Genomic DNA, 27,283 nt, shown 5'->3' on the forward strand with positions numbered 1-27,283 from the left:
ATGAAATATGAATGACTAGTTCGCAAATATCACTATTAGTATTAGGTGTTATGTTTACAATTGTATATATTTTAATTAGTATAATTTAATAAATAAGTTATTTGTTCAAATAACAAATATTGGCTCAGTGTTTCTTCGAGTTTATTGAGATTTTAATATATTCACTATGGCAGGCGAACTTAAACCCGTTAATGAAGAAGACTTTAAACAACTAAAAGATAGAATGAAATTAATTGCTGATGCGGATCCTGCCCAGTACCATAACGAATATTCTTTAAAGCGATATTTACGAGCTTTTAAAACAGTTGACGGTGCTTTTCAGGTAACATTTTAATTAATTTTAATGTACTTATCTTTATTTATTTTTTTACTTTAAATAAAAAATTGCATTTGAATAAATATTTCTTGAGAAACCGATATACCACAGAAATACAATTTCGTTGTACATTAACAACGCTAATTTGATTAAATCTAATTAACTGTTTTGTTGATCTCAAAGTCAAAATTTGCTTAATTTATTTTATAATTTTTATAGAATATTTGTTATATTTTATTAAATCTAATTGTTATATTTTATTTAATTAATTTTTCATACGGTTTTTTACTGATGTAGAATGTCTATAACAAATGCAGTCGACACAGTCAGAATCCACAATGTTTGACATTAGTAATAAACATGTTTAGTTTATCTTATATTCATTATTGTTTTAAATCCATTCATAACACTAAACCATACATTTTTTGGCAGTGCAATGCCATGGACATTGCAAATAAAAACCATTTTAAATTCAAATTATTTAGCATTTATTTGTGTATTAAAAGCATTCAGTACAAAATATATCATATTTGTGCCATTTAGTAATATAGGTATATTAATATTTGGTAATGCCTGAATTTTAATTAATATTACTGGTTTAATTACAGGCAATTTTAAAAACAAACAAATGGAGGGTTGAGTATGGAGTACATAATCTTCATGAAAACAAGGAACTTATAGAGAAGTATGGTGACAAGGCAAGGGTCCTACGGCATAGAGATATTGTCGGGAGACCAATTGTATATATACCAGCTAAAAATCACAGTTCCAGTGACCGAAATATTGATGATATGACCAAGTTTATTGTTTACTGTTTAGTAAGTCATTATATTAATAGGAATTTATATTGATAATGCAGATTTTAAAATTTATTGGTTGCTTTCTTAAATATTTATTTTATCTAATTATTTTATAGGAAGATGCAAGTAACAAATGTTTTGAAGAGGTTGTTGACAATTTGTGTATTGTTTTTGATCTTAGCTGCTTTACACTATCTTGTATGGATTACCCAGTACTCAAGAACTTGATATGGCTTCTTAGTAGACATTATCCAGAAAGGCTTGGAGTTTGCCTAATTATAAATGCCCCAGCCTTCTTTTCAGGATGTTGGGCAGTTATTAAAGGATGGTAAAGTATAATTGTTTAAAATGGATTTTTTGCATTTGTGTCACTTTTGAATCTTTTCATTTTTTGAGGTAAATATTTATTTATTCGTATTTGAAGTCAACTCCAACTTATCCAAGCAGGAAAATAAAAATAAATTAAAAATAATTTTCCCCCAAATGACTCCAATGTCCACCCACAATCACTTTTTTTAAAGTAATACTCTGTGCCACTGCGTCTCTCTGACATCATATTGTGATTTATATAAATATTTAAACTTAATATATTTCAATCCCACATCAGTTGGTATTTCTATGTAAATACTATCTAAGGTGGAACTAACAAAAAATTATCTTTACCTGTAAAAATATTTTTAGTATGAAACAATTAACTATTTTAATTTTAGATTCTAATAAAAAATATGCTTTTAGGCTTGATGAAAACACTGCTGGAAAGGTGACCTTCGTTAATTCAGAAATGGATCTATGTCAGTTTTTGATACCAGACATTCTGCCCACCGATATGTAACTAAGGTTAAACTTGTAACCTAATTGGCTAATGTTTAATATAAAAATTAAAAACTATGTTAACTAGTCCAATTTAAATATTTCTAATGTTATTGTTTATGTTATGTTTTGACGTAAATTTAATTACTATTGTTTACATAATTGTTCAATCTAAGTCACAACATTTAAGAAAATATTAATTAGTATTATGTAACAAAAATAGCTTTACTTGCATTTTTTACTATTCTAGTATTTTTTTTCTTGTATTTAAATATAATGATTATAATATGTCAAAGAAATTAGTACTAACACCTATATTGTGTCATAAAATATTTAAAAATCAACATTCAATCCCAAAATATTGAAGCATGCTTTATCTTCGTTATCTAGTCTTATCTAAACAAGTGTTTTGTTTATATTCACCGTCACTAAGATTTCTTGCCATTTTTCAACCACCGAATTGTATAAGCTACACAATATATATTTTTAAATTTTACCTTACAAGGTACTTACACTCATAATTTACGCTAACATAGTATTATTTGAACTAAGAAATCATTCATTAAATTACGTCACACGAATTTTATGATTTCTTGACCATCTCTCTATCTTTTCATAGCTAATTTGTGAAACCTCTTCTATCGAAGTGGGACGTTACAGTTTAGAAGTATTATTATTTGAAATTTAAATAGCAATTGCGAAGTGATGTTTGTTTATTATATTTGTCACACTTTTTCGATCCCCCTTAACGTGTGACGTAATATATGGATGGTATAAAACCACTGCTTGTTAAATCAAGTACAAGTGATTTTAGATATTGTTAAATATTTAATATAGTAAGTTATAATACATAATATATTAATTATCAAGCTATATTCATTTTAAATATTTTACATTCCAAAATTTAACTAGATTTACTTATTTGGAACATATGAACTTGTGTATGTTCCAAATATGTAACATAAATATAAACATTTTATAGTACAGCTATAAAATGCTTACAAATTATAAACAAATTAAAATTTTGGCAATGCATGGTAAAATTTAACTAATAATTATTAATTAATTCAACTTTATATAAGTCATTACAATGTACATTTTAAAATGATTAATTGTAAAAAAATTAAAATATCGTTTTTTTTAGTTACTTCAAAACAAGCAATACCAATATTGTTAAATCTAAACAGGGTAGAGCACTTAATAATTCTCAAATATAGTAATTATAGAACATTAAAGTTGTCTATTACAATTTTCAATTATTTGTCATTATCAAATTACAATTTAAAATTATTTGTCTAGCATTTATTTATGTTTATTTTATATTTTATATAAAAAAATATTTGATTCTCTAATTTCATTTAATATAACATTTTTGTGATCCCTTGAAATACTAATGAGAGTTATACTTATATAAAATAATTTAAACTTAATGTTAATATAGAAATTATAGTAATAAAGATAAATTAAAAATATACAAATCTTGTATTTATAATTACAATTTCTGTAGAGAAAATCGGAAATAAAACACATTTTATGAAATCAATCAAATTGCATTTAATTTATGACGAAATTAGTAAAATATCCGCCTTAGATCCGCGTTGCTATCACGTTGGCTTTGGTATTATCAAAAATTACGTTAATATAAGTATTGTATAGAGAATCGACGTAGACTTGTTGTCTTGTGACGTCACACTTTAAAATAAATTATACAGACAATTTTGAAATAATTATCAAGTGTAAAATTTTAATGTGACGTCACTGCGTATAGGGTATAGAGGAAGGAGTGGGGGTTTGATACATTTGTGTTTTGTGTATGTTTCAAAATAACGTGGGAGGGGTCAAAAAATAATCAAATCGTGTAAAATAATTTATGGTGTATGGCCCCTTTTGTATAAAATAATGTAATTGTCTCATGTCATAATACAAAGTTGGATAATAACAGCTTTGTTGGGACATTTTCTCAGATATTTTGAGGTGATCAAAGAAAACAATATCGTTTTTTGACATTTCTGTATTAAAAATAAAGAAATATTCAATTATTTTCAATATTAATTACGATAAGACTTTAATCACTCAAACATACTATTAATATTAAGATTTAGTTATAAAACTAATAAATTAAATATGGCAAGTTAACTTTAGTTTTCTTTTATATAAATAAAATTTTATACAAGACTGAGGCCAGTCGTGGCGAAAGAGCACAAACGTGCGTTGGATTGGATTCCCACAAGAATTCTATTCCCCGCTCTTGTAACGTTGAGTTCCGCAACTCGACACGCAAAGCGGGGTACGGGTGTCTTAATGGGATCGGAGTTTCTTAACACTAGGTCCCCAGGTCTCTCTGCCTACACTGCTATTTGTGAGATACAGTGTGAAGGTAAAAAAATATTTTAGTAAAATATGAAATAAAGAACACATGTATATTTTTGCATGATATATTTAATTACAAAACAGTTATGTATACAAATTATATTGCTGTACAATTCCAAAGCAAATATTTCAAAACTTATAATATTCGTAATGCATTGCTTTATGTGATTTATACATATTGTACTCATTTTTAACGACAAATAATGACAAATTATCGTAATTAGTGATTGAAATAGACTAATTATTGTATAAAATTCATTTACTACTCAAGTTTAGGTAATTATACCTAATAATAAAGCAATATTAATTTTAAAAAATTATAGCGTACGATCAAGTTAATAAACATTACACAATAAATATAGATAATGGAAAACATTACATTTTTACAACATGATAATTAATCCGTGATATGAAAATATTTTATTGAAAATTAAAATAACTTTATTCAGTCGCAAATACTTAAAATTATATCTACATAAATTCATACGAGTAGGTTCCTACGTACAAAAACAATTGGCACATTTGTGTTGCTTTGTTGTGGATCACATTCAGACAGACACAGGCGTGTCTATTATAGGGGAAGACCCGAATCGACAAATACTAGCAGATGTTTTTATTGGCATAATTTTGGTTTCCCCCTAATTACAAAAATATTATTCAGCTATGTCTATAATGAGAAGCTTTTCATTGTGGAGTAAGCCACGACCCGACCAACACAATAATTTACTATATTCTCTCTATCACAAACATTTTTTTTATATCAACGCCTTATTGGGACGGCATTTACTTATCCACGTTGAAATCCAAGCTGTAGATCCAACGAACATGTGCATTATTTTACATTTAAAATTAATAATATAGAATATTTTAAATTAAAAAAAAACACAATGTTCGATGGAGCTCCAGCGTTTTAAATCGATTTCTAATGATTACACGTAATGATATGCAACACTTTTAAAAAATAATCTTTAGAATATTAAACCATTTAATGTATAGTGAGTATTGACAATCTTTGACCGATCAAGAGCATAAGTAAATACTTTAAGGCCAGGTTCAGTATCCTTAAAGTTTTATTGAAAAACTAACAATAAAACAAGCATCAGCATCTAGTTTCATTTTCTAAAATATGACTAGGTTTTAATCACGCATAATTTTGTTTATGAGACGGGTGTTAAGACATATAAAAGTTGAAATATTTAAAACAAAATATGCAGATGTAACAAACAAAATATAATGTAAATTGCAGTTATTTTTAATGTTTTTTTTAATAATGTAACAGATTTATTTAAGCCTAGTCCAGTAATACTAATGAATTTTTCCAAAATCTTTCAAAATGTTCGTTGTTTATTTTGTACAATTCTTAACATTAGTTTGTAACACACCACCAGATTATTATTAGATGCAGTTTTTTAATTTGGCCTTTTCTTTTATTTTTAACTTGTCCTATAGTATTGTAATTGCAATCACATTTACACTAATATTATTAATTAATTTAAATCTTTGTTTTATTTTGAATATTTATTGAAAGTAGTTAATATCAAATTTCAACCCCTAGAGCATAATATAAATATAGTGAAATAAAACTGAATAAATTCATTTACTTCTTGTCAGAATATAGAGGCAGTAACAAATAAAGTAAGAACCAAAACGAACGTAATACATGACGACTAGATATTAAATATTATCATTATTTAATTAACATTTCAAGAATAAATGTAATGTAATTAATTAATTGCAGTATTTAAATGTAACTCTGGCAGTGGACGGTTTAACTGGTTGTCCATTTTTATTCGTAGATTCTGGAAGGTTGCGTTCAAATGGCATGTACAGAAATTTAAGAAATAAATTTGTGACTTAATAGTATGGAATGTAAAGATATCTATAGTTTATTCTAAGTGATAATACTGAAAATTGTCTTTCAAAATTACACTCAATAAAAAATGAATACTACTATTACAGTCATTGTATATTTTTGAAATGTCTCCAAAATTGGCCTTTTAAAATTGTATTTTCAGTAAATTTTAAAAGCTATTATAGTTAATTATTAAAAATATTATTTTTTAAGTTAAGCAGTCTATTTTAGTTTTACTGTAACCTTTAGAAGTTGTGATTTTTGTCCTTATCTCAATTTAGAATTACTACCGAAATATAGCTTACTAAGAATTGAATCATATAAAAGTAAATACAACAATAACAACATCCATTTCTTTATTCAAAGTAACCAGTAATATGTAATGAATACTTTTTCAATGTCTTGGTAAAGCTACGAAAGTGTTTCTTCTATTTTTACTATCATTATAGTATGTTGACAGCAAATTATAATTTTTACAGGTAATTCCTGTACGATTTACGAAAATGTGATCAAATTAATTTTCCAAATATCGATCTGAAAGTAGATGATTGCTTTATTTGTTTCTATATGATTCAATTATGAGTGTGTATGCAAATATATTGAACCACCATCGCGTCTAATATCATAAGTTTAAAAAAACTACCATTTTTGTTCAACATATTCGTACACCACTATGTCTACTTTGTCCGCTAAAGTAACATTTCAATTAGTGTTTACTTTATAATCTATGTAGCTGCTGTTGTCACATGCTTGGGATTGTATTACAACAAGATGTTTCAGGAATGTTATGGTTTTATAATTTTTGTCACAGAAAAATGTTCCACATAAGTGTATTACAAATAAATTAAATAAGTATAGATTACTATACCGGGATATTTTTTTGGATAGAAACAATTGAAGTAGCACGTAATAGTGTTTCAAAAAATCAATTCCACAGTAATTTGTTAACATTTTGTTTTTTTATAAATTAATTAAAACTAAAGTGGGGTAGTTTGAAGAAGGTGATTTCCCTTCCACCCAAATTGTAAAAGTATAGCGTACATACGTAGCGTATTAAAGAGGAACTTCAAAAAAATATTTAAAACAACATAAGCTAACATGAAATCACGATGATAAAAATATGGTAAAACATTAAGGCTTGTAACAATAAGCTATGAAATTGATGACCTGTACAATAAAAGGGGTAATGAACCCGTAGAAGGAAAGAGGGAGGGCAGTGGTAACCTGTTTGACACGGAGTAAAAGAGAGGGGCATACCGCCGGCCGAGTGTAAACCTGTTAAATCTGTTTTTGTCGTTAAAGTTAAAATATAAAATCGATATTTATTTTATTTCATATAGTAGAGAACATAAATAAATTTTCGTTTCGTGACTGTTAGCAGGTTTACACTCTAAGCCAGCGACATCATCAATTTACACAGGCGATGCGGCGTGCACCCGCCGGGCGCGGGGCAATGTAGCCGTGGAGGGGGAGGGCGAGGGTGTGGGAGAGGAGGGGGCGGGGTGTAACAGCAGCAGCAAGAGACGCAGTCAATCGGCCAGCACGCTCTGCGCCACTCCGGCCAGTTCCTCTTTGAGGAGGCGGAACGATGGCCGGTCCTCGGGTGCGTGTCGCCAGCACGCTTTCATTACCTGTAGATAAAAACTAGATATAGATAATGATATATGATGATATGAATGAATGAATATGAATGATAAATTTAGGATTGGTTTTAATATCGAAATAAATATTTTTTACCTTAACATGTTTACAGATTATAGCAAGGTTATAGACAGGAAGGGGCTAGTATTATTTTTCATAAATTTAAGAGTCATCGTATGTCGAGTAACGTAACTCAACGTTTTTGTTTTAGCAGACTGAGGACTTTTTATAAACTACTTTTTTATAACAACAAGTCCCTATTTTATTATTTATTTTATTTTTATATCATCAAACAACTTACATTATAAATTTCATTTAGACATCCTTTGGGTTTTTCCAGCACCTGCCCTCTCTGAACCATATCTACTACTTCAGAATTCTTCATACGACCGTACGGCACTTTGCCACATGTAAACACTTCCCACATTAGAACACCTGTAATTGAAAATAAAGACAATTAAGCTTATTGTATTATGTAAAAAATTTAATAAGAAATCAACTACTTAGGAACAATTTATAAATTACGTCACACATTAAGAGGAACTTAACCTTTCCCCTAAAATTTGGAAAATTTGAAAATAGAAGATACAATGGCAATTTCAATTTTATAATTACTAATTTTAATTGCAAAATGTGACGTTACACTTGGTAACAAGGACAGGGGGAGGGGTTATAAAAAATCATGAAAACCAATACCAATAATGAAAAAATATATATTTTGGTTATTTTTGGTATCAAATTAAACTTATGAATTTTTATATAAAATATACAAATGTATTATTACTGCGCTTTGTATTAACAACATACAATAACTCTCATTAATTTTATCTACTAAATAATGTATAAAATAGTCTTACCAAATGCCCAGACGTCAGATTTAGATGAGAATCGTGTATAGTTTAGTACTTCAGGGGGCGCCCATTTTATAGGAAATTTAGTACCGCCAGAACTTGTGTATTGGTCATCGAGAACATATCGCGCCAATCCAAAGTCTGCAACCTACCAACAAAAATAAAAAAAATCACTTACATGAAAACAAAATACAACAATCTATGTCCATGTTACATAGTATTATATATTTAAGAATACATTTTTTTTATATCTCTTGACCTAAAGGTAGCTAGCAATAAGACCTTTTTTGATGCTTTGCATATTTAAATTTACTGACTGGTTAAAATTATGGTTCATTTTTCTTTTTTTTTTCATTAATTATATTTTTTCTGTTTGTGGTGTATGAATGTGGCGTGCAATAAAGTATATAAATTAAATAAGATTTTGTAATTAAATTTAAATATGTAAACATACTTTCACAACATTTTCATCGCCAACTAAACAATTTCTTGCAGCTAAATCTCGATGTATGTAGTTATGCCTTTCTAAGTACGCCATACCTTTGCAAACCTGTAAATGCATAATAAAATGATATAAGTCAAACATCAACAAAATATACTTACAAGTTGTTCTTTTACGTAGAAGAAGAAGCATATTAAACAATACAACATAATAGTTTTTTTTTATTTTTTAAGTTTTATGTTGAGGAAACCTAGTATTATATGGCGATCCCCACTTCCAGCTTAATCAATCTCTCTCAATCAGTGTAATTTAGATACCTACATAGGCACGCCAGCTCACGCACACCGCGAACCCAATCACAACACTAAAGTACAGTAGGACGCGACCGTAAGTGTCAATCGCTGTAGCAGTTTGTATATATCACACCGAACTCCGCACATTGAATATTAATCACACGACTGTACGTCCGCTAGTGACTCGTGCCTGAGTTCATAGCCTTTATAAATTGAGTCCACAAACTTCATAAAGTATTTGTCGGGCTAGCTCTAATATTTCCTGGCGTGTACCTGTATGCACATGTCGAGCAGCACGGCTGGCCCGAGCTGGTCCGGCGCGGTGCGGCGCAGGTAGTTGAAGAGCGAGCCGTGCCTCATGTACTCCGTCACGATGTAGATGGGCCGGTGCTTGCTGCACACGCCGTACAACTGCACCAGGTTCTGATGTTGCAGTTTACTGTTTGTTAAAAATGTAGTATTGATTAGTAAAGGGGTTACAATAGATTTATATCTATAATTCTTTATTAGTATCATGTTTTAAAATTATGTAAAGCAAAAGTTTTTTAAGATAAAATCTAATAAAAAAATATTAAATAACAGTAAACGGTCCTGTATAAGTTTGTTTTAATGACGTTTATATGCATAACAGGCTGTCGTGATGCAGCAGCACTATGTCTGACGCAATTACGATGTTCAATTCCTACTGGACGGAATGTTTTTATTTATTTACTAAATGCGCAATGTCTCAAAAAATTGAGCGGTAAGCGGCGAATGGAGTGTCCACTAAGTTAGAGGATATCTATGAGGGATATAGCACTCACGTCATAACTTTAGCTTCATCAATAAAGTCGTCCTCGGACATAGTGCCCTCCTTCATCATCTTGACGGCGGTGTCGATGCGGCCGCACCACCGACCGCGGCGCACAACGCCGAACTGCCCCGCGCCCAGCTCCTCGAGTAGCACTAGCTCGCCGGGGTCTATCTCCCATTTGTCTGTTTATAAATTTTTCAATTAAAATTTATTTTAAAAACTAGCCGTACACATATAATAAAAATTAAAATATATATTTTATCCGCTATTATGCTTGTGATAGTTGATTAAAATAGTCAACGCTTAACAATGCCTACAATGGTTTCGAACGTATAGAAACTGGAGATGTCTACCCTGCCAAATGGCACAATAGGCAGAAGCCTATCCTACTATAAGGGGTGAAAATGAAAAAAAAATACAAACCGTGAGACAACCCAGCAGTGGGCGGTGCCGGTCGATCGCAAGGCGTGGTCTTCAACCTCGAGCATAGTCCACCGCTGTTGTGCTTGTGGTAGTTGATGAGCTCGGGTATACTGGCGCAGCAGTGCTTATCGGAGAGATAGAACTCTCCGCGAGTATTCTGCTTTATGTGGTAGTGCTTTGTTTGCGGATGGTTTCTATGGAGAAAGGTAATTTTATATGTAAGTTATAATGTGTCCAGTGTAAATTATAAGAAAAATAACTATATTATAATAGATGACATTAAAAATATGCAAAAATTGGGTCAGGTGGAAGCAAAAATATACTCACACTTTGGTATATAAAGAGAGTGTGTACATTCCTTTAGTGGAGGAGTTGCGTACCACAAAACAACCCTCTTTGTCCTCTTGCTTGAGTACTGACTCGGCGCGCTGCCGCGACATTTCACCCACGTACCATCTGGAAAGTGAGTCGGTCGGGAAAATTAATATAACACTGAACGATTATTTATAATTGTCGAAAATATTCGTTACAGCAACCCAAACGCGGCTTTGCCCGCTTAAGTTTATTATTATAGCTAAATTATACCAAATGTTTACATAAATTATTATTATTTGCTATGTTTTGTTCTAATATATATAATACTGTGTAAAGTTTCATCTAAATCTGTTCAATAGTTTGCTTCATAGTAAAACAAACATTTAAATTTATAATATTAGTAGAATGTATATGCATAATAGGTGTGTTTCCTTGTAACAGGTAATTTGGAGTTATTATGTATACAGCTTGTCTTATGTTTGAAAAAAGATAAAGCAAAGCATTCTATGTTAATATATAATATAAAGTTAATATATGTTAATTTTATAAATTCTTACTTAATAATATATTAATTTTATTCTATAATCGTAAAAAATTCAAGTTTTTGTTACATTATCTTTGTCCTAACCTTATAAATAGTTGAAAGAAAATTTAAAATATTTTCCGCCATAGTATGAAACTTTAACGACAGTATTTATTTATGTTAAACTTTTCATCACAATGAATAAATTTCTTTGTATAGTTACAGGTAAAGGTGATGTTTAAAGGAAATGTAATTTGGGAGAGGAATTAAAATCGTATCCCATTAGCACAGTAGGGATTAAATTCATAAATTCAGTTATCAAAGGAAGACGCAATGAATATTAATGTAGGCTTGACATCCTTTTTAAGAATACGTTTCATTAACGATACAAAAATAACAGTAGTAAGAAACATTTTGAACTTTTCCACATTTAACATGAAATTTTTGAATTGTTTTGTCACAGTAAATGTGCAAAAACAGGTAGTTCTTTAATTAGTTTGAAATATACATTTTTACGTTTTGTGCTGTAACAATAACATACCAAGGTCGCCAAATTCCAATGAACTGTGGCCTTCCAAAACCACAATAGACGTTTTGTGTACTAATTTAGTAAAATACTTATTATATTTCTATTTTTGATAACTCGTAAAAACACAGTAATACTGTTTTGAATGATATTTTTAACGTTGTAGTGTTACCTTGTTATATTTACCGATAATAATATGCTTATTTATCAAAAACATTGTTCTTTGACAAGCAGCCATTTTTGTAACTAAATTGTATAAAGGCGGTATTTATTTGGGCAAGACCCAGGCACTGCTCCAAGCTTAATAGTATAGGTATTAAGTATATATACACATTTAATAAATACCTATGATATTTTTCAAAAAGAGTCTTTACAATTTAAATACCCAAGATAACAGAAATTTTCGTTGTAGAAAAAGAGTTTAAGTTTATTTAAGAACTATTCTATTCATAGGCTGGTAGGAGCATTGATTGACCTTGATATTACATTACTAAAAATATCAACTAGCTTCATAAAAATATATTTTATAACAAGTCGAAAATGTGGTTTTATATTTTCACGTAAAAAAATATTTGTTTTTAATGTGTTCATAATCTTTTGTCACATTTACATTAAAATAAAGTAACAACTAATTAAATAATAATTTAAATTATAATTAAAGTCAAATAATATGAAGACCTATCTTCTGAATGTTGTAAAGAAAATTGTTGTAAGTAATTGTATTAAACATTTATTAGTAATAAAAGGAAATTAACATTAAATAAGTTTTTTGATAAAATATAGAACTACAAACTTAACACTGTTAAAGGACTAGATTAGTCAAATGTAGTATCTTAACACTAGGCACCCTGCCTGGTAATATTCACGTCATACACGTAATAGCTATTATAATATTATATCCTAAAGCAATTATTTAAATAAATGTTTAAAAAGTACTTACTCATATTTCTGTAGTCCTATTGTCTCTTTTTCCTTAACATAATTACTTGGAATGTAACCAACAGATCTGAAAAAAAAAATATTTAGTTTTAGTAATTACTTTTTGTAGTTTCAGCCTGTATTCCACATATAGAAAAGTAGGCAGAGATAAACGTAATGTTCAAACTTCAGATATTGTCGAGACATGCATGGCACGTTGGGCAAATAGTAATAATTCCATTACCAGTGTGGGGATCGAACCCACAACCATCACGTTTCCAGTCAGGCGCTGACCCACCCCATTGGCCCAATTTACATAATAATACATTTTTAAAATTAATTTAATTTGACAAGCTATACTTATCAAGTCAAATTAAGATAAGTATAGTTTATAGTTTTAGAAATGAAGTGAATCATTAAGGTACATTTAATTTGAAATCCATATAAACAACAAATTTATAGATATTTAGTAAAAATATTTAAAAACCCAATTGACATACCCATTTTCATCTTTCACTTTCCACCAGTGTTCCTGTGAATCATCTATTACTTCATACTCGGCGCCCTAAAAACATATACTTCAAATTATTAATTTAATATACCATATACCATACATGACAGTATAGATACTCTGGTTAGAGGGAACTTCCCGATTAACACTTGCGTTCTTCACTTTCCGTCGAATTCTTCAGGCTTTGCGTATGTTGAGTGGCGAAACTCAACGCCGTGCTTTGCCTCATTGCCAGAGAAAGAGAATCGAACCCACAACCGTCACAATTACAGTCGCCCTACGCCACGACGGCCTCATACTTTAGATAACTACACAGAATAAATTTTACGGTAGCCTTAGCACGGATTATAGATTTAAATAATAACTGTTAAAATTCATCATTCAAGGTTATTTGCATACAATACTAACAACGTAACTACAAAACAAACAAAATGTTTTTAACTTTTAACGTACAATATATCCTGAAAATATATAAAAATGTTGTTGACAAAATAAAGAACCGTTATAAATATGTAACTTGAAATAAGTGTAGTGTATAGATTTTTTTTTTAAATTAAATTACAGATAAAATGCGCAAAAATTGTACACTATTGTCATTTGAAGAGAAAAATATAGAAAATCATACCTTTTCCAAAGACAAATCGCCACTTTCGATAGCTTTAAAAGGATATAAAGCTACTACAACTTTGGTCCTTTGTTTCTCCTAAAATAAAAACAGATCATTAATAATTAACATAATCAAATCTGCGGAATTATTTTTGCTGCTATTATATTACATATAGAAAATGCTTAAAATACTTTAAATATTCGGACTTCTTCGAATAAGTAAAGTTAAAGGTACACTTAAGGTAAATACTTAAATAGCATACTTCAATAGAGCATCTTCATTTTCAATTTTGACAATAAAGATATACATATTAAACTCAAATATTTATTTTGTTTTAAAGTTACAATAAAATACGAATTTTGAAAAAAAAAAATCGAGAGTTAAAAAAATTGTAGAATAACTTTTAATAAATAGATATCTAAGTTCGCTCAAAGTATTTATGTCAAAAAAGCTCATGGATAGAGCTCAAGAAAAGCTTTTTGAATATAATATGGAAAATGAACGTGCATTAAATTGAACGTGCATGTGGTCAAACACGCTACAAGTTATTTTTATACCAAATTTCATACAAGTCTCGGATTTCGTTTTAGCAAGATCAAGTTACTGTATTCAATTCATATTACATTTTTATTAAAAGAATGTAGAATAAATTTTATATAAGCAGTAATTATGTATGTATCTACATACATACATACATAATATTACTAATATAAACTAATATAATAACTAGTTACCTTAGGTTTAGCTGAAGGAGTCCCTGGCGCCACGCCTCCTCCCCCCGGCATCGTGACTGCTGCCGTGACAGCTGTTGAAAGAATATATTTTTTAAGTGTGAGATTTTGAAGCCGTTGCACAAACGCACGACTGTAAGCGAAACAAGAGGTCGTTGGTTCAATTTCCACTCGATAGAAGGATATATTTAATATTTTCATTTTCTCGCTATGGTAGTGAGGCAAAGAGCGGCGTTGAGTTCCGCCACTCATCACGTAATACTTCGAAAATTCTGAAGAAAGTGAGGAACGGAAGTGTCTTAATGGGAATAGACTGTCTTAACACTAGATCCCAGGTGTTCTCTAAAGCTAAGAAAAGCTTAATTCATAAATTGCTTAGACTGCTGAACCAAATGTGTGGAAAATGTTTTATATTTTAATTAATAATATCTTATGTAAACTGTACAATTGGTAAAAACGTTTTATACCGGTGTACGTATATATTTCTTCAAGCTAAATACACAATTTTTCGTTGGCTGAAACAGAATGTATTTTACAATACAATGTAAAATATAAAAACAGAGGGCGTTGTTTCATTTAAAGAAAATTTTAATGAGGTCAGCGGAACGGCCCGCTTTATGAGTTTTCTTTTATTTTACTTATGTTAGTGTGTCAATGAGTCAAGAGTCACTGCTCCTAAACTTGTGTCATGTTTTTGTCTGGGTTTCAATAAAAAAAAGGGATCGACATAACAAAATTACTGCATTATGAAAAGCTACTTTTACATGTCGCAAATTTATTCTGTACTGTTACACAAATAACGCAAATATAAAAAAACGGAACTATCGTTTTTATCTTAATTATAATAAATTCGACTACTTGTGGAAAATACTATTTAAATTTAAGACTGACATTGAAATTCAATTTAAGTTACTGTTATATATATTTCCGTTTCCTGTCAATATGCAAATGTGACGAGGAAGGTGGGCTGCGTCACATCCTACCGGTCACAAAACACCTATTTCACGACTTATGCACAATTTTATTAACTTTTGGAAAATTAATATCCAATAAAATATTAATGTCTGTTTGGAATAAACATGCTTACACTATAAAGTTACATTTTACATTTTACATTTTTTTTTTAAATTTTTACTATGTTACATTTTTTTTAATAAAACGGATAATTATAGGTTATAATTATTTTTGTGTGATTATTAATTGAGTGTAAAGAGTAGGTAAAGAATGTAGAGATATCAGAAGGTACATCTCAGACCTGGACCAAAGTTAGAATTATTTATTTATTGTGGAAGAAACATTTGCGTGACAGTATTTTATAGCCTTATAAAAAAGGTATAAAGAGTGTTTGTTTAACTTAAATATATAGAATATTTTACGAATAAACGTGCTTTATTAAAAATACATTTCTAATGAAGCCTAGACGGACTTCCTTGAAAATCTTTTATATTATATTACAACGTATATGATATCGATAAGTTATTAAATATATTTAAATACAAAAATAAATACGTAAAGTATCAAAAACACCGAACAAAAGTGTAGGTATATAACTTTATTACAACACCTACTGCAATGAATAGTAGAGAAAGTGATATTTACCATTAACTTTTACTGTGTGGGCATTTAATCAATATAGCTTTTAAGAATAATTAGAATCTTGAATTATTTTTATTATTCCAGAACTATTTCGTCTGATATGTCAAATTTTAGGTTTAAATTAAAAGACTTAATAAAAATATACATTTAGGACCTCACATTGCAAAAACATAATACAGTTGCAAATCACAGCGCATAGTCACAAAAAAAACGCGGAAGTCCAGTTCATTTTTAATTTCAACGAAAATTTTCCATATCTTAATACGCTCACTAACCACTATCCACTATATAATATATAATATTAACGAAATCCGAAACACTGTGGGTTACACAAACGCATAATATTACACCTGAGCAAGACAAGAAAGTGATTGCAGCGAGTGAACGCAAACGCAACCGGTGGCATCGAGGCCACAAAAAAAAGGTCATCCAAAAATTTACCCTCTAAGGCTGGAAGGAACGACGACAGCGAGAGGCATGGTATCTTAGACTTCTTCTTGGTGACCATTGGTTCGTTTTCCGATTTAGTTTGTAACATGGGTAAAGGGAGAACGGGCGGACGTCCGCGCGCGACACCTTCGACTGCCGACTGGCGTGTCAACGTACCGTGTCCAAGCTAAAGCGAGATACATAGTGTAGACTGTAGAGACAACGTTCCTGTCCCGTATCGCAAGTCTGCTTGTCAATTTTTATTGAAAGTTATATATTTTAGGTACTATTGTTTCAATAGAATGATATATGAAGTTCTTGAAAAAGAAAAAAAAAATTTTTACGTAATTTTTTTTTAGAAGTTATAAAACAGGACTTAAGTGAAAATATTACATATATTTAGTTATATGTTATCTATTTTTTTCAGAAACTTGATTTAAAATAAGATCATTGGTAAACATGACCTTTTTTTTAATAGCAAGGCGAGTGAGAGCTGAAAGATGGTCGGTCGGCCTACATTTAAGATTCGACGCGCGCCTGCAATCACATCACATGCTTTCTCGCTTACCTTCGTGGACAACTCCATTGAAATTAATTTCGTAGAAAATATGTACATATCTGCCAAAGACAATAGAACCTTACTAAGATTTTTTAGGACGGGAACATATTCTACTGGACGAATGTTTGATTCAAATTTTGAAATTAAGTAAGGCTAAGGTTAAGATCACATTATAAAAAATACAATCGAATTGATAACCTCCTTTCCTTACAGAAGTCGGTAAAAAATCTTAACATTGAGATATATTTCGGGATATATCTTATACGCAAGACTAGAGACTTATAATACACAATTTAATAATATTACAAAGCCAATACGCCACTCATTTCACTTTCAAATATGAAAGTGAAGAATAAAAAATGAGATCGTACGTCAATCAGGTTTTGTACCGAGAGCCACTTAACGCTATTACTCATCTTTGATTTATAATGTATCTATATTATGTTTAACAAAAAAAGATTCTTAGTATTACCATAGAGCAATATTTTGTTTAAAATTAACCAAAATTTTAATAAAACTTAACTCGAAAGCAAAATAAGCTGATTCGAAATGAAGGTTAAAAATATAAGCCTAATTACTTCGCTCGGAGAAGTATACTTAACCATGTATAAGTGAACGAATTATAGCGTGACCTATTTATCGTAAACGTGAATATGATTAAATTTATAACTGTATCGTTCTACTGGCAAGATTTACACTGTATTTGTATATTAAAAAACAAACGGTCGTTTTGAAGTTACATATTTAAAATGTAAACAAGGTAATATAAAAAAGGTACAAGTAGATATAATACACTGTAGATACAAAAGCTGAAAATAATTCTAAATTTAGTATTTTTTTATTTTATTTTAAGCCTACCTAATGTTACGTTCTAAATTATTGTTAAATTAGTACATTTGAAATTCGTCGTTGCATTCATGTTTTTATCATTCATCTATTAAATAACAAAAGTATTAATCGTGACTATTAAGTATAAACACCTAATATGCTAATAACCTCATAAATTTTTTTAGCAATTCTCTAAGCATCACGTTGCTTTTATAAAAACTGCGGACTTGTTGCATATTAGAAAAGGCCAGTTTATAGTTAATGAGTTCACATAAACAGGTCATAACTAGAGAAATAACGCATATTTTGGCCTATATCCCATATTTTTTAGATTTTAAACGGTCTGGCAATTTACATTTTACATATTTTAGAAGAAATTACTATAAAGATGGTATTGTTGCGTTTATATTTATTTATTTCAATACAAAAATACAATGCCGTCCTAATACGTGACTGTGGAGACTAATTGGAAAGTAAAATAAATTATAAAAGAATTTATTAAAAGTATTTACGGGAAGCATCAGCATGAGGTCAGAGGGTCCTGGACACGGGCCATCGCAAAGGCGGCATCAGTTCCGTATAATTCCGTATTATTGTATTGTAAGCAATACAGTATTTATTATTAACCTGCACCATACAGGACTTGGTTACTATTGGCACGATAATTAATCAAAAGTCAATTAATTAGACTTTCAAAGGATAAGCACAGCTTTTCGACTGCGATGTATGATTAAAAAGTTACGCAAGGCGTTATCGCAATACAGGCGTAACCTGTATCGATTGCACTCACTAAACAAGCAACATTATACTGCACGACCAATATGTGTAGCAACTAGTATACATATATTTATATGTGGTATTAGTAATTCTCATTTTGGAAGCATTTTATTTTGTTTTTTCGTATATCAAATCCAGGTCTCAAACATTTATTTGTACAAATTTTAATTGATAAATTATCATAACTTTATAATATGTTAGTAGGTGTATAAACGAAATAAATGAAATTAATAATATTTTATATTCAAATATGCTTTTGCAAGCACTTTTGAATGGTCGAATAAACATAAAGTTCTCAGCAGAACTGTGTTCCTAGTTGGTGCAGTAATTGGCTCTGACAGTTCTGGCCGAACGGAAACTCGACAGCTGAAGTCAACTTTTAAAACAACGTTACAATTTAATTATTACATACACTGGTAGCTATCCTGCACGAGATTAAATTAATAGTAACTCCATATACTTTTATTAATAGTGTTTACTTGTTAGTATTGTCTTAATATAACAATAGACTCACGTAAGACGTCGGTGGTCCTGTGGTCCTGCAGTATGAGCTCGAGCTCGGGCTCCGGCAGCGGCCACACGGCGGCGAGAGCGCAGCCCGGCGCCGAGCGGCGCTCCGCGTCACAGCACGCCCAGCGGCGCGCCGCCCACACCGCCGGGTGGTAGCGGCCGCGGCGGGCGTTTGATATGCACACTTGAGGGGAAAGTAATAAGGAACCTTATAGCTTCACGCTGTATCCCGCATATAGCATGGTAGGCAGAGGGAATTTAGAGTTAAAACGCTGTTGCCTACGCACCACTCAATGTTAGAGACATATTAGTATGTTGAGTGGCGGAGATCAGCGCCGCGCTTTATCTTGTTACTAAAGCGAAGAAATAAAAATAATTTATTTCTCCGAGTGGGAATCAAGCCCACAACCGTTGCGTTGTTGCCCACAAGACGCTGTCGCACTGCGCCACGCCGGCCCCAATATAGTAGACAACAAGCTACTCAACACGCAATGTCTCGAAAATTGTGCGAAAAGTGGAGGATAGTGTCTTACATAGTGGTTTTCTGCTTTTAATGTTATATTCTGGATACAATATAATATAATAATCTATTTACCGACTAATAAAATAAAATGTATTACTCGGTAAATAGATTCTTCACTTATATTTAAATGAAGAATAAGATATTTATGATTGCTTTTATAGCAAATTGTATGATGAATTTGTTAAATTTTCTTTCACCAATGAAAACAACACGCAATAGAATAGTTATTTACTATAATAAAATTCAACAACACAAATCAATATTTTACTAAAAATAGCACTGCCTAAATTTAAATATTTTAAAATATGGAAACTTATGAAAAACATCTTGTAATAATTTTCAATCAAAAAATTAAATATGAAAATATTAAAATGTAGCACTCACGACCACCACAGGATTCGACGTTGCACATGTACATGTCAGTACTGTGCATCCAGTGTACCTGGTATACAGGTGCGCTCAAGCGACACCTGCGGTCTATTGCAATATTTCGAAACCGCAACGGCTGATAGCGCGTCGCGACACAATCGAAAGGGATTTATTTATATTGAAAGTAATAAGATTACCTGTACAGAGTGCGTAAAACCTACCAGTTCTAACCTCGTGGATCCAATTCAATCGCTCACTGTGCTCCCTCGATACGAGGTAGAGCGTGTAGTCTGTGTTCTGTTCCGTGTAGCCCACCTGATTCAAATATTTTAGCCTATTAGTATCAAGAAGCATTGGGGTAGGTAGTGGGGGCGCCGGGTAGCTTCGTGCCTACCCAATAAATTTTACTTATACAAAATTTGCCCCGAAAAAATTAAAAAACAATATTTATACGAACATATCTGTGCAAAGCTAGAGTAAAGTAGGGATATAATACAAAAGAAACTAATTATCCATTTCAAAAGAATACTACATTTAAGTAACGAATGAGTCTCAGATTCCGAAGCACAGTTATACAGACGTATCCATAACAGCCTTCTCCAGAAAGAAAAGGCACAAAACAAAAAGCAGACATACATACACACATGCACACGGCACACAGCATGAGACACGGTATTTTATATGGAAGTTTTACCTGGAACGGATATCTGTAGGCAGGACTCTCGTTGTCGTCCAATATTTGCTTACTTAGCTCTCCTAGCTGTGCTTGCTCCACCGTGTGAATAGCATCCGTCGGTATTCGTCCGCGTTCTTTACGCTTCTGGAACAAAGATTAATTTATTTTTCAAAGACAAATGTAACTGTTTTGAAAAGAGGCAAATATAAAGTGTTTTGTTTTTTTATTCATTACAAAACAAACTCTATCTCTCTCTCTCTCATTAATTGTGGAGAAAATAAAGGAGGAACTAACCAAAAGCGAAGTAAATTTTGTCTATTTGAAACATGAAGTCACTAATAAATTTGGATTTGATTTAAATCTTTCTTCTATTCATTTTATACTCCAAAATCGAGTCGTCATAGAATAGTTGTTTATATATATAACACCAATACTAAATATGTTTAATTTATCAAAAAATATCTTATAAAACATAATATTTGGTTGACTTTAAATGACTCAATCAAATGCTACCACAGCTCAGTAATGGAGCGCAAGAGGATTTCCGATCGGGGAGGCGATTGATAAAATAACAGCAAACCGACTTGATCCGATTGCAGCGGTAGAGTCCGATACCGCATATAATTGCTGATAAAGGCTGTTGACGATAAATTTGTATATTAGTGTAACGGTTGTGATCTAATGGTAGCCTATTAAAATATCGTTTATCTAAATTAGTATGAAATATTTAAAAAAAATATCAAACAAGCTATTTTTTTATAATCCCTATTTATAATATATTACCAATGAACATTAGCACAAAATACAACTTTTTTTTTTTATTAACAAATATTGTTATGATTATTTTTCTCATTTATACAAAAAAAAAATATTAATTTTAGTTTCTAAAAATATTATTGCCTTTAAATTTTGCATGCAGATGCATGAAAAGAGCAAAATAAAGCATTTTTTAAGGTGAATGTGTTGTAGTGGTATACTGTTCGTGTATGACAGTGGAGGGAGCTTTTTACAAACAATTAAAAAGTGGCAAAGTGCTCTTCGTTTTAACCGCTCCCCGAGGGACCGCAGGGGCCGCGGCGTGACTGCACATACATTAGGGACGAGGGTAGCTCGCCCTTCATCGTAACTGGTGATCGAAGTGCGTAACAATATTTAATAATCACCTACACATTACAAAATCTGTTTTGAAACTAAAACGAAAATAATAATGAGAAAATACCAATATAATAAAATCTACTAATACAATATAATAAAATCTACCGGTTTTTTAACATTCTCGCAAATGTGAAGACTGAAGATGAATGAAAGAAGCCCATAAAAACATGCATACTACATATATATATCTTAAAGAAACTTTTTGAATTTCGCTTTTTTAAATATAGACATGTTTTAGGTTTTGTGTAGTTTCAGATAGCCAAGGTTATGCCTACTTGTCCATGTTGTTTACCACTACTATTCTTTATATGGACGGACATATTTGTTTGCATAAAGAAAAGCAACTTTAAATTTCTGAAGCTTTTAGCAAGTCAACAAAAAGTTCATTAAAATTTTAAACATTTATGGATTTTCACATGTGTTAAAAGGCATTCATATCATAAATCAGACATATGTATCTTTTTTAATTAAATATTTTAAAAACTCTAATAAATACTTATAAATACACACGATAAAGACGAAAAGCAAAAAAAAACTGCTTCCGTACGTTTAAATTTTCAAATCATATATAATAATTTCATATCCAATAGCCCACTTCCTATTTAAATATTTTAATTGAACATAGAGTTAAGCTATATGTCCAATATGCTTAAACGTTATGTCTACAATAACAAAAACATTATTATGAAAAACAATTCATACAAAAACTTGTAAGCACTATATGACCTAGTACACAGATGGCTGAATAAGGGCAATTAATTCATGATTTTAAAATATAAGCGCATTCTCAAACACTATCTTTTAAGACATCCATAAAGCTAAATCAAAAATAAACAACACACATTACGATCAATTAATTCTTAAGAATGTAGACCATTTTTGGAATCGTATCTATAAAAACCGTTTTGCGTAGGTGGTGTAGATAAATGAGCAAGCAACCTTACATTTTATAAAAATATTAAAAACATCACATTTAGATAAACCTAAAGAACAGATAAAAAACGATAATATAATTTAATATAAGTAAAAAACGCTAATACTTCATAGAATATTTTTTGTAACTAATTAAATAATATTACCGTATAGAGGAAGAGGTGAACGGTCGAACGGCAGGCGGTGCAGGACTGCCGGGTGCCGCTCGGGACGGCAGACACGCCCAAATCGCGCATGCGTCTACTTACCCTCTTTCAGAATATTAGAAACTCATTGTGGGGTCCCAAAGACGTATCTCAAAATTACACTTTCAATGATGAAAATAGTACGAGAGTTTTTGTATTAATCTTTGGACTAGTTCAAAAGCAGAAGTGATTTCTCTTTAAACGAATAAACGGTTTTTCTATATTAAACTATATTTCATTTATTAATATGAGTTGTAGCTCGCAACTTCATTTGCGTCCACGCTGAACTTCGTATTTTCCCGTTCCCACAGAAGATCGAGACATCCTCCCTTAGCTCCCTTCCATTCTATAAGGATCCTATCAAATTTCAGCTTTAATTGGTCTGTGGTTTTAGCTAAGATGAGGATATGTTTATATAAAGTATTCGTATTCATTTAGACATATTTTAATCGACAATCATATTAATAGGTTTTAAAAACAGGCATTACTTTTAGTAAACATGGTTCCCTATTTCGATTTTTAGAAATATAAAAAATGCGAGTCGGACTCGCCCAGATTTTGCCTGGATTTCGTAAAAATTTCAGGATAGATCAACGGAAAATCAAGTTATGAAATATATACTTTCTGTATGAAATTAACTACAAACATAAGTTTGTATGTATTGCCTTTTTCCTGTAATATTAACATAAATATATATTTTCGGACTTTTTCCTTTAATTGGACTGTACGTTATCACTGGCTTAATTTAATAACTGTATGTCAACGTAGAATGCTATGTCTATAGGATATTTCCCGTTGCTTTGCGCAGCGAATTTCATATAACATGCAGCAAAAACTATACATCTTTCAATTGCGTTGACTTTGAAATTTAAGTTTTTCTGTGCTTCAAGGGGCCGTGAACATAAAGATTTGACAACAATTTCAGCTTAATACCACGCGATCTTGAGATAAACTGTCTTGACAGATAGACAGAAGGACAAAAAAGAGAGCCTATAAGGGTTCCGTTTTTTTGACGCGTGGTACTTAGAATAATCTAAGACTAGTGACTCTAAATATAGCTGAAGTTTTATTGATTTTATCAAAAACTAATGAATACTGCTAATGCTACAACAACCTAAAGTACAAATTCGGTAAACTCTGATAGGTAATTCAATTCTATCTGAGATATGTGAGATCACAGAAATTTCGAACAAAATTGATGAATACCATATAGTAATATAATAGTATATAAATCTGCAATTGGGTTCATTTAATAACCAGTACCCAGTCCTTACCCCAGAGGTTGCATTTACAAAAAAGAAATAGTTTCAATACATTTGTTATAGTATCCGTTATCTCATAGAAAATTTTGATTACATGATGTAAACAATGATATGGTCAGTATAGATATAAACAAAATACTACTCACCTTTTAAGATTTTAAATCCTTTTACTTAATGGTAGCATAAAAAAAATTAATACTGTTAATATTAATATACTAATAATATAATGTCATAATGTAATGTAATAATTAAATCAAATCAGCTTCACGCTATATCCCGCATACAGCAAGGTCCAGAGACACACTGTTTCTCAGGTTCCGCTGTAGGTCTGATTCCCACTTAAGTGAAAAAATATATATTAAAATTATTTACATTTCTGGTATAAATTATTATATAATCCAGTATAATTTTCAGTATCAAGTGAAATGTGGAACAAAGTGTATTAACAGTGGGTGCTTTCTGCCGATACTGTTATTGCTATGTAATAAAAACTGATAAGTAAAAAAAAATATCTCATAACAGCTTTATAAAAAAAATTGTCATTACGGAGAATTAATGCATTTATGATGCATTTTGATGTATTGAAAGTAAAAATAAAACACACTGTACTATAAACTGTACTGTAACTGTACTATAAAATTACTTTTTTGCAACAGCATATTATCTGACTATAAACACATTTGTGACAATTGTAAGTTTGATTTCCTCTTGAGGTAATGAAGTATTTTCATGTCATTGCTTTCATAACAAGACGGAAGTGTTAAGTTCCACCAAATATAAATGTAATAAGGTCATAAAAAATATATATTTATACATATATAAAATATAAGTAAATTTAAAGTTTCATATGATAACTTCATAAAACATTCTTAAAGATTTTTATTTCAACTTAACACTTCCTACAATATAGCAGACAGAGAGAATCAAGTATCACTGACACTTCCTTGAGTTTAATTCAATTCCTAGTTTATGGTGTTTCAAGTGTGCTACACTTCTCCACTTTCCACCTAGCCTTGCTACATTGAGTGCTTCAGGGAGATACTCAATACAGAATGTTTTCTTACCAAAACAAAAAAAAGGAAATTATTAATTTTCTATGAATTGGAATTGAACTCACAACCATTACATTTACAGCCATACATTACATACATCTCATTGCACCACAATGTTACAGATGGCCAAAAAACAATGTAAAAATATTAAAAACAATCAAATTAGTCTTACCTGGCCATAAGAATCATAATATATAAGTGCTTTTCTTGTTAGCACAAACCAACGCTCCTTATAATTGACTGGCGTAAAAATCTTCTTATTTTGCGACCTCTTTATCATTAAACCTTCACGTATTACCTCCGCATCTTCTTCACTGCCAGCCATGTTCCCTAAAATGTTATTGTTATTACCACGAAAATAATTTATACATAACAAATGCAATTATAATAAAAATATTCATAGAAATGGAATTATTAAAGTTATGATTCATTCAACATAACAAACGAAATAGACCGGTTAATAGAAATAAAATAAAAATATTGATATCAACTATGCACTATTATAAAATTTACAGTACATACCTGTTTTACATTAAGATCAACATAATATATTCCGCACTTTGATAAGTCCAATTAGTTAAAACCTTTTATTTGTTTAATATCATAAAAATACATAACTTTATGTAATTTTTTTAAAGTTTTAAACTTTATTGTAAACTCAAAGTTCCTCTAATATAATACATAAGTGACAAAACAAGTATAGACAAGATATTTTCAAAAAAGCTGGTTCTTCACTTACCTACTGTCATTAATACAGCTGTCCGTAGGTAAATAATTCTGAATTATAAGTACAACATAATTATATCACTTTAATAATAATTTCAAGAAAAAATTCATTGCATTTATTTTTATATTACATTTTTATTGCTGAATATATATAGAAATTTTAACAATTTCTGTATTTTTCAAGTAAAATCAAGTTACAAAATATAAATTATTATAAATTCAACAACTAAAAGGCAAGAATAATAGCACATTGAGATACAATACAATAGTTCAATTATACAGTATATTTGAAATTATTAATACACATCATTCAAATGTAAATTGAAAGTAATATTACTAAAAAGCGAAACGCGCTTTCGCTCGCTTGATCTATATAATTATTAATTTACTAATTTATATTATTTTCGTTTTCTTATAATATTATTTTAACAATAATATCTTCACCTATATTGAAAAGTACAGTCAGCTATTTAGTAATACAAATTATTTATAGCAATTTAGTCGAACAACATTATTTGAGATTGTATAACTTTCAACGTTTTTTGTTCTGTTACGTTATTAAAAGCGACCAATAACCCTTTTTTTCATTTTCCATGTACATACACCGATCTCCGACGATTTTATAAGCATTAAGTACATATATTGTATTATTATGAATTAACAAGCGAAAAATACAAACATTACTTACTTGTAAAGTGGGGTGAATAGATATCAAGAGGTGAATATACCGGGAAAGTTAATTTTCAATAATAAGTCTACTGTTTTATTCCTTTTTTGTTAAAGGACATTTTTAATATTAGAAGAATATGAGAATATATTGACATAAACTTAAAGGAAGATAAAATAAAAAAACTGTGTTAATTGGTGCTCCAGAAAATGTTATATAATAGACATTATGTTCAATGATAAATGCCTGCTTTTAATATTATGTGATTAATTCTCTTATGATTATTATGATTTAAATTTATGGATATTGAGAAA

General features: G+C 30.3%; 2 protein-coding genes across 5 annotated transcripts; one reads left to right on the forward strand and one right to left on the reverse strand.

Moving 5' to 3' along the window:
- On the forward strand, positions 1-3,474 carry LOC146529964 (uncharacterized). The gene is made up of 4 exons (XM_085200122.1): positions 1-322; positions 925-1,134; positions 1,233-1,444; positions 1,852-3,474. Exons 1-4 carry the CDS (start codon positions 167-169, stop codon positions 1,946-1,948), a joined length of 675 nt encoding a protein of 224 aa, XP_085056248.1. The 5' UTR covers positions 1-166; the 3' UTR covers positions 1,949-3,474.
- Positions 3,475-4,347: 873 nt separating this feature from the next.
- Positions 4,348-26,303, reverse strand: Btk (tyrosine-protein kinase Btk29A). Of its 4 annotated transcripts, XM_085200118.1 has the most exons (17): positions 26,099-26,303; positions 25,749-25,906; positions 21,008-21,133; positions 20,535-20,628; positions 19,426-19,605; positions 14,726-14,796; positions 14,010-14,087; positions 13,374-13,438; positions 12,896-12,961; positions 10,919-11,047; positions 10,592-10,785; positions 10,179-10,350; positions 9,649-9,814; positions 9,095-9,190; positions 8,647-8,788; positions 8,091-8,224; positions 4,348-7,779 (listed from the first exon to the last, which is right to left on the reverse strand). In XM_085200118.1, exons 2-17 carry the CDS (start codon positions 25,899-25,901, stop codon positions 7,678-7,680), a joined length of 1,968 nt encoding a protein of 655 aa, XP_085056244.1. In that variant the 5' UTR covers positions 25,902-25,906; positions 26,099-26,303; the 3' UTR covers positions 4,348-7,677. The 4 variants fall into 4 exon arrangements, with proteins under 4 accessions (XP_085056244.1, XP_085056245.1, XP_085056246.1 ...); XM_085200119.1 differs by lacking the exons at positions 25,749-25,906; positions 26,099-26,303 and adding an exon at positions 23,224-23,376; XM_085200120.1 differs by lacking the exons at positions 19,426-19,605; positions 20,535-20,628; positions 21,008-21,133; positions 25,749-25,906; positions 26,099-26,303 and adding an exon at positions 16,760-16,920.
- Positions 26,304-27,283: the final 980 nt, after the last annotated feature.

This window comes from Heliconius melpomene, chromosome 17 (assembly GCF_056956725.1).
Source record: "Heliconius melpomene rosina isolate 202511_hmr_F chromosome 17, ASM5695672v1, whole genome shotgun sequence".
NCBI classification, from domain to species: Eukaryota; Metazoa; Arthropoda; class Insecta; order Lepidoptera; family Nymphalidae; genus Heliconius; species Heliconius melpomene.